This window comes from Misgurnus anguillicaudatus, chromosome 18, assembly GCF_027580225.2.
Source record: "Misgurnus anguillicaudatus chromosome 18, ASM2758022v2, whole genome shotgun sequence".
Classification (NCBI taxonomy): Eukaryota; Metazoa; Chordata; class Actinopteri; order Cypriniformes; family Cobitidae; genus Misgurnus; species Misgurnus anguillicaudatus.
In genome coordinates, this window is record NC_073354.2 from 9,174,675 (window position 1) to 9,183,914 (window position 9,240).

Sequence of the window (9,240 nt, forward strand, 5' to 3'; positions counted from 1 at the left end):
TTTTTGGGCCGATTTTGAATATTTTTAAATATATTTTTATTGAAAATACAGTAGAGTGTGCAGCTTTGGACACTATGCTTTCCTATGGAGTGGAGGAAGCAGGTCTAAATCACAGGTCTAAATGTGATATATAAAGCACATCACAAACATTTAAATCGTCATTTCCTTTAATTATGACAGTTAATGTTTATAGTCTTCACACATTTCACTTCACTTTTATTGTTACATCTTTGACAAACTTTTATAAGAAGTAAAAATCTTTTGCATGGTACTGTTAGTACATAATACATACACCTAGTCTAACTTTAGTTGTCTCTCTCTTATTGTATTTATTTATTTATTTCTCATTTATGAGGGTACGCTTATTATTGTTCATGGGTGCCCCCCTCTTTACTGCCCAGCCCGTGAACGGGCGCCTCAGAAACCCCATCGATAATGCGCGGGCGTGAATGTGCGCGCACACAAGCGCGAGATCGCTGATACAGAGCATCGCGCGTGAGCAGTGCTGCCCGCCATTTTACATTATTGGGAATCGTGCGGAGCTCTGCCGGGGAGTCAGTTTACCCGTTACCCGTTCCCATTACACCGACCCGAAACACACACCGACCCGAAGAAACCGGAGAAACATCGTCAGGTAACCGCGTGTCCGCTTGCGAGGCGTTTGCCGCCGTGTGCACGTTTATTTCACCGCTGTTTGGAAACAATGTGAGGACCGCACGGGGGGAGGGGTGTACCGGACACGTTAAACGCCCGTTAACGGCGTTTCGTCAGACTTTCAGTTCAGATTAAAACATTACAGTGCGATTCGATGTGTGTGTTATTTTTTTATCGCATGCAGCTATGTACGTTCAGGTTTGTTTGTGTCTGTGACGCGGGTGAGTTAGCAGGCTAATGCTAATGTTTTTGACTGAAGGCTCCTGAACCATATTTAGCACGTACACTTCTGAGATAAGATTTGATTGCTATACTCACTAATTTTAAAGTAAAGACCATTAGCAGTTTGTTTTGAAGTTTGTGTTTTTTTTTAAGCGCGGTTTGACTGAAAAGGGCCTGATACTGTACCGCCGCGTGCACATGCTTCATTTGACCTGTGATAATGGTTGAGTCTACATCACTCAAGTGTAACTTAGCACAATCACATCATTTGCATCATGTTGTCTTAATCGGCCATATTACAACATGAATAATCTATAGAAACCTACAGATAAAAATATATATATTTATTTGTGTAAAGTATATTGCAGAGGCAGATATATATCTGCAGATATTTGTGCTTTTTAATCAACATCGGCCGATAAGTCTTTTCAATCGGTCAGTTAAGTAACAAGGACTTTAAAATGCTATATTTTTAAATGTTATGCATAACAAATGTTGATGTAGCTTTACCAATTTTCAGTTTGTCTCTTATTTACTCCAATTACATTTGTGGCCATACAGCTTTCTTAATATTGGAATCAGAATTGGCCATAAAAAAACGTAAAGTGCCTGTAGCAAAACCTGAAATAATTTGGCTCATTGCATTTGAACAGATATCTGGAGACATGGCCACAGAACATATTAATGGGAATGGGACAGAAGAACCCATGGACACATCTGCTGCAGTTACCCATTCTGACCACTTCCAGACTTTATTAGAAGCTGGTTTACCACAGAAAGTTGCTGAAAAGCTAGATGAAATTTACCTAGCAGGTAAGACGAAACTTGAACCCTCCCAATTGACTTCTCACTCTTTGTGTCACAATCAATGCATGTCAAAGTGTACAGGTCACCCCTCTCTTTCAGTAGGGAATTGGAGTGTATCTGGCAACTTTGTGTGGTTTCACTGCAAAATGGGTACTGCAGCGTTGAACGATGCTGAATTGTCACGGCCGCTGGAATAAACGCTGAATTGAGCGTGTCTGGTCTGATCCAGCGAGCCGTCTTTCTGGGGATTAGCCCAATTTTTAAAGGGAGATGGGGAGGGGTCTGTCCCGGGGGACTCGGGCCAGCTGGGCATATGCTTGGACAATAGAGCCAGCTGTCTGGAGCGGAGACAGGTGATGTCCCCCTATAGCTTATCGCTAACAGACGCTCATTACAAACGGGGATAAGATGGCCCGGGTGCTTATAGTTTGTAATAATCATTATGGTTAATTTTAAACGAATGAATAAAGAGGAATGTCGGCCAGGCAGGCACTAATGATGGATTACAATTAGCTCTTTTTAATCTTCTCCGGAGACATTAATGTAAATAATTGAAAAACACTCATGCAGACACTTTTTTATTTTTGTAAAAAAAAATGTCCAAATGATGATACACCTGAACTCTCTCTCCGAGTAACACGGTTACTCTGATGTACAACAGAAGAGTCTGATTGGACGTGGGTTATGATGTTCTGTGCGTGATGTCACCTGCCGGTTAAATATGGCTGAGGTTTCTTCCACGCAGGTCTCGTAGCACACAGCGACCTGGACGAGAGGGCCATTGAAGCTTTGAAGGAGTTCAATGAGGAAGGTGCTCTGCAGGTTCTCGTTCAGTTCAAAGAGAGCGATCTATCTCATGTGCAGGTATGTGCGCTGTCCACGTTTTAAAATCGCCCTCCAAATCGCTCGCTTTTACTAACTCTCTCCCTCTTACCCAGAACAAAAGTGCCTTTCTCTGTGGAGTTATGAAGACATACAGACAGAGAGAGAAACAGGGGACCAAAGTTTTAGACTCCAGTAAAGGACCAGATGAAGCGAAAATGAAAGTGAGTCTGTGCTAGTATTCATGTTGTGTGTTATATTGGGTTAAAACATCACTTAACTGCACTAAACCTAATTCTGCGCCTTTTGTAATTCATTGCTTTGCTCCTGTAATGCTCTTGTCTATAGATCCTGCTTGAGCGAACAGGCTACACACTTGACGTCACTACAGGTCAGCGTAAATACGGTGGCCCTCCTCCCGAGTCCGTTTTCACCGGTGCACAGCCCACAATTGGAACAGAGGTAATGCAGTAATGTCTGTCTGTGTAGGAAATCTGTTGCCTGAGACAACAATCAGTTAGTTAGTTTACAGCTTAATGTTTGACCGCGATTGACCAATCAGAATCGTGTATACAGAAAACCTTGTAGTAATCTTTCACAAACCACTGTTGTGATCCTACAGTATGTCAATGTATTTCTCACATGTACACTTTCTGTTCTGCAGATCTTTGTAGGGAAGATCCCGAGGGACTTGTTTGAGGATGAGCTAGTTCCTCTGTTTGAGAAGGCAGGACCGATCTGGGACCTGCGTCTGATGATGGACCCTCTGAGCGGCCTGAACAGGGGATACGCCTTTCTCACCTTCTGCACTAAAGAGGCCGCACAGGAGGCTGTCAGGCTTGTAAGACATTTTACAAACACAACTGAATTACTTTGCACATCAGTTTAGCGATCTTCAACAAATACACCTTATGATGTGGCAGTTTCATCCAAATGTCCATTTTGAAATCGTGTATTGGTAACACAAAGTAAGAGTTTAAGTACAAGCATTGTTGTTGATATGGCGTTTTTTTCTTTGCAGTATAACAATCATGAAATTCGCCCCGGCAAACATATTGGCGTGTGTATATCGGTCGCAAACAACAGACTCTTTGTGGGCTCCATTCCCAAGAGTAAGACAAAGGAACAGATTGTTGAAGAGTTTTCCAAAGTCACAGGTGAGCGCACATAGACAAAAGCCCTTGCTTTATGCTAAATATTTTACTTTTTTCTACATGTATTCTCTTTTTCCAGAGATGTACCAAACTTGCCTCACGTCTATATGTTTTGTTTTTAGAGGGTCTCACTGATGTGATCCTGTACCATCAGCCTGACGATAAGAAGAAGAACAGGGGCTTTTGTTTTTTGGAGTATGAGGACCACAAAACGGCAGCGCAGGCTCGACGAAGGCTCATGAGCGGCAAGGTGAAGGTCTGGGGGAACGTTGTCACAGTCGAATGGGCCGATCCTATCGAGGACCCTGATCCGGAGGTCATGGCAAAGGTCAGAGCACTGAATTTGAAACTATAATTTGATATTAAAACTTTATCTGGGTTCTTGGATCTTATAATAATCAGATTTTATTTATATATATATAAATCTGATTATTTCACCTTTGTGATTGGCTGTCCAAATGATCAGTGATTGGCTGTCCAAATGATGAACGATTGGCTGTCCAAATGATGAATGATTGATTGGCTGTCCAAATGATGAATTATGTTTACTGTTCTGGAGTAACTTTGTTACGGTGACAGTTTTCCGCTAAGATCTGATTGGACAGCCTCTGATGTTGAATGCTTCTGTTACGCTATATTCTGTTTGCGTTTTCAGATCATGTAAATGTCGTCTAATGTACTGAAACGCTTTTCATCCATCTCTGCTGTCAGGTGAAAGTGTTGTTCGTCAGGAACCTGGCCAACAGCGTAACGGAGGAAATACTTGAAACCACATTTGGTCAGTTTGGCAAACTGGAGAGAGTGAAGAAACTGAAAGACTATGCCTTCATTCACTTTGATGAGAGAGATGGTGCGGTCAAGGTAATAACAAATTACAAATGACCTCAAGTAAGTAGGGTTTTATTGAATGGAAATAACAGACTGATGTGGTGTTGTGTACGTTCGCAGGCGCTGGCAGAAATGAACGGCAAAGATTTAGAGGGAGAGCATATTGAGATCGTGTTTGCCAAGCCACCTGACCAGAAACGAAAAGAGAGGAAGGCACAGCGGCAAGCACAGAAGACGCAGTAAGATTTAATACAAAAATAAATTTTTCCTAGTTTATCTTTATTCCCACACAGAAATGCGATGGATGCATCTGTAATGTGATGTGCGTAATGTTCTGTATCTGCTTTCTCTTTCCTCAGGTATGATGATTATTACTACTACGGCCCTCCTCAGATGCCACCTCCCACCAGAGGCCGGGGCAGGGGCGCCGGTCGCGGCGGTTATGCTTATCCGCCGGACTATTACGGCTACGAAGATTACTACGATTATTATGGTTACGATTACCATAACTACAGAGGTGGCTACGATGACCCGTACTTCGGCTACGATGATTTCCAGGCGCCCGCTCGAGGCCGCGGGGGACGCGGCGGAGCCAGAGGCGGGACGTCTCCTGTGCGCGGCAGAGGTGCCGGCGCTCCACGGGGCAGGGCGGGCTTCCCGCAGCGCGGAGGCGGTCCAGGAGCAAGCAGAGGCCCGCGGGGAGGAGCCAGAGGAGGGGTTCTGCCAAGAGGGCGCGGGGTACGTGGTGCTCGGGGTGGACGCGGTGGAAATGTAGGAGGCAAGCGCAAAGCCGATGGCTACAACCAGCCAGATTCCAAGCGGCGCCAGACCATTAATCAGAACTGGGGCTCGCAACCCATTGCACAGCAACCCTTGCAAGGTGGCGATCATTCTGGTAACTATGGTTACAAATCTGACAACCAGGAGTTTTATCAGGATTCTTTTGGGCAACAGTGGAAGTAGAGAACGTAGGCTTTTTTCTTTTTTTAAATAAAACCCTTTTTATAGAGACTTGATTGGTCCTCAAAAACATTAAAGGTTGCCCCTCTCTCTGTTTCCTGGCGGGTTTCCTTGTATATATTTTACGAATCCGCTTGGACTCGATCAGTAGTCACACACTCCTCCCACCTGCTTCTGCCGAACTGGTTTTGTTTTATGTTTTGTTTGGAAATCGTTTCTTACTTTTTAAAAATCGGGATTGAAATTTTTAAATTTGCAGTTCTGTGTCTATTTGGCTATATAGTACCATGTATGTTCATAGGATTTTTGCTCTCCATGTCTTAAGTAGGTTAACAGCAACAACAACAAAAAAAAAAGTACGGGAAAAACTGTCTCCTAAACTTGTATTCAACATAAAAACCCACAAAAAATTACAAAAAAAATTGCTACTTGTATGTTTCAAAAGATAATGCTAGTAAAATAGCTTGTCTTGTGTTTGAGGAAAACGATAAAAAAAGGAAACAGGACTTTGATCCTAATTTTTTGGCTTTACATTTTGGCTTGTATTCTTTGCTGTTTGTCTGCTTGAATAAACATACACGCACCAGTGTACAAAAACTCAAATTGTGTTTCAAATTCATGTTTCGGCAAATTCTCTCTTCAAATTGCCTACAAATTTATGGCTCCTTGTGGAAGAAAAAGGATTAAAGGTTTGCCTATTAGACGTGCTGCTGCCTCACTCTGCATGCCTTCAGATTATATCACCAACACTTCAAGTTTTATGTGTAAATAATACCATTTCACACGATTGTTAACGGTTCACTGTCATTCCAATCTGGAGCTTTCTCTCCTGAGCTCCGTTTAGGATTCAGTGGGGTTTTGTTAGAAAAACCCGACTGAGATAAGAGGCTCCGCTCTCACTTATAGCCACAGAAAGCACAATTTGACCCAACGCGGCTTGTCCAGATGAGGCGTCTTTGTCGCTGGAGGCTCTCTAACTCTTTGCACTTGCACGTTTCTTGTTCCAAATTTTCACGAAAATCGCCACGGTGGGAAATATTTACCATGCATGACTTTTTGTCTGTGTAGTATCTTTTGCTTTAGCCCAATTTGTCTTTTCTGTAACCCCCTCCCATCCACTTTGAGCCACCTAATTCCTGTCGCTAAGAGCCGAACTGGCTGTTGTGCTCGTTTCTTTCGGGCGCTTTACTCTTTGTGCATGCCAGACCACATGGTGTTGGTAGTTTTTAGTGAATGCATTACTCCTTTTAATTTCGTCTTAAACATCCCTACAGTCTTTTCTCTTGTTCTTGTGTGTCCGTGTGTATGTGTTTGAGATTCTTGTATTTCCTTTGTGTTGTATTTGTTGTTAATGCCCTTCTAATTTGTGTTCCTTTTGTTACCTGGCTAGCAGGGAATGGGGCTGGAGGCTGGTCTTGACATGTGCCAGTGAGGATTGACTAGTTCGGTGGGGTCACGCCAGGTGCTGCCGGTGGATGTGACGGTAAGGTCCGGTCCACGGTCCGACTCAGTTCCTGCCTTATGGAAGCCTATCTACTCCCTGTCTGCCTCCGAGATTGCCATCAAAGCAAGTGTCACCATTAGACGTGTTTGGACTTTAAACCGTTATGCCACTACAGTAACTTCTGGAGGTCGAGATGGCCCGAAGGATTTTTATCCTCGATTTTAAATGTTTTTTGCACTTTGTCCATGTTTGAAGTGGCTTGGAGGCGCTTGATGGTGTTGTATATTTTTGTGCATTTTTAACTGCGACTTGGCATGAGATGAGACCATGTTGAGCTTCTGTTGAGTCTTGCTTTTTATTTTATATATAAAAAATATATTTTTATAACCTGGCATGCTTGGCCAGGCATTCCAGGTCAAATGGTTCTTTTCTGAACCTGTTTTGCTTTGTTTCTTCTACTTTTTAAGGTTGTTTTGAAAGGGTTGGTTAACTACCTCATCGTGGAGGCTGAAACTGCCCTATTTGTACTGTACATACGGAGACTTTAAATGATGTGAGCAGGGCTTTTTATATTTCACTTATGCACAAGGGTGACAACAGAGCCAATGTATTTGGTGTATTATATAGTTGGGTTTTTTGTATATTGCTGAGACAGTGAGACTGGACATCTGAATGATACTCATATGATGAGTCAAAGAGTTACCTGCCTCTGCAGATGAAGCTATGGTTAGGAGATCTAGTTACTTATTTGTAAAAGTGTGAATTTGAGGAAAAAGCTACTTTTTTAAGAAAAAAGCTTTGGCTATTTTTCTCTGGCGCTATCACACTTTTGAAGCTTTTTCTAAAAATACTTGATGGCTGCCCGATCAGTTTTTAAATCAACATCATCCATTTAGTAGGCCGTGTCACTTAAACATGTACAATTTTCCACCATTTGAAAGGTAAGTTTATAAATGCCAAGCGCTTCACTGAGACTCCGTGTCCTAGACAACCAATCAGATCTCACAGGATCGAGAGGATCTAGTGCTTCCCTGTTCTCCTCTTAGTGGAGGATGTTAGGCTGGGATCAATGTTTGATCCTAAGCTTTGCCTCTCCACCCTTTTGCCATTACCAATTGAGTCTGTAGTGTGAGCTGGACAGGAAGTGTGATGATGTCATGTAACTGGGCACACCACAGCTGCCTTTGTCACAAATAATGTGACAAGTTAATAAAGTATGCATCATTGTGGGCATGTGATTGATGATTTTAATTCTACTTTATTACAACTATAGGGTTTATATCTTTGTAAAGGAATTTTACGGTTTTTCAATTACTTTGTCTCTGAAAAATTTGACTGGATTTTGAACATGACTGACTGCCAGAATTTCTGTATTCTCATTAAACCATCTGATTACAAATGGTGTTTGTTTTAAAAAACAAAATACTGCTGCATATGTGGTTTTGCATTCCTGCAAATAAATTTTGTAAATGAATGTGTGGACTTTGATTTTTGTTTGGGGAATACTGTTACTAGAAAAACTAAAGTTTTGTATATTTTGACATTTTAACTATGAACTATAGCATCTGATTTTATTTGTATTTAAATGTTAAATTGTGTAATAAAAACTCATTTCCAGTGTCATCCTAGGGAATAAACAGTAATACAAAAAACACTAATTAGAATGGAAATGTAAATAATGATTTTTCTTTTAAGAAGGCCAAGTCAGAGACAGTAATAAATGAACTGATTTATACTGTAAGCATTTACAATTTGGCTTTATCTTTTAAAGCATGTTTCATAGACTAATGTCTCAAAGAGCGCTTCTTGCACTTTCAGAGTCTCATTCAGGTACGGTGTATTCGAGCACTTAACAGCTTTGTCTACTTTCTGTCTTTATGGAAGGCAAATCTTTTTAAAATGTATCGATGATTGTCGTATTAACGTGACTATGTGCAGAGTCTGTATGTTTACACATTAAATAAAATGTTTGAGTAGAAAATATGTATTAAAACGATCTGAGCTGGAAACAAAGAAACTTCCATATTTCATATTTCCTTCCGGGTTGGGGAACGTCATCGATGATGGGCGGGGTCACTGATAAAACCTTACGTTCATTGAACTGTAAATATAAATTTATCCTGTATAAATGTAGATTTTACGTCATATTTAAATTACCAGTAGATACATTACTGAAAATACATAAATACTGAGTTTTAATCCTAATATGGCTTTTTGGAAAATATGTGTTTCAAAGCAACGCCTTACAACTCACCACATTGGCGAAAGAGACGATAAAATGTGTAAAAAAAAAAAGTAATTAAAATCCTATATCATTTTTAAATAGAACCGCATAATATATTTATTCAG

General features: G+C 41.2%; 1 protein-coding gene across 8 annotated transcripts; it reads left to right on the top strand.

Moving 5' to 3' along the window:
* The first annotated feature begins 420 nt into the window (after window positions 1–420).
* On the top strand, window positions 421–8,365 carry syncrip (synaptotagmin binding, cytoplasmic RNA interacting protein). Of its 8 annotated transcripts, none has more exons than XM_055186012.2 (12): window positions 421–634; window positions 1,530–1,689; window positions 2,429–2,547; window positions 2,622–2,729; window positions 2,854–2,967; window positions 3,170–3,346; window positions 3,527–3,662; window positions 3,782–3,987; window positions 4,371–4,520; window positions 4,608–4,726; window positions 4,847–5,382; window positions 6,838–8,365. In XM_055186012.2, the coding sequence occupies exons 2-12, from the start codon at window positions 1,542–1,544 to the stop codon at window positions 6,864–6,866; spliced, it is 1,842 nt and encodes a 613-aa protein (XP_055041987.2). In that variant the 5' UTR covers window positions 421–634; window positions 1,530–1,541; the 3' UTR covers window positions 6,867–8,365. The 8 variants fall into 8 exon arrangements, with proteins under 8 accessions (XP_055041987.2, XP_055041988.2, XP_055041989.2 ...); XM_055186013.2 differs by having other exon boundaries at window positions 6,841–8,365; XM_055186014.2 differs by having other exon boundaries at window positions 4,847–5,367.
* The last annotated feature ends 875 nt before the right edge of the window (window positions 8,366–9,240 follow it).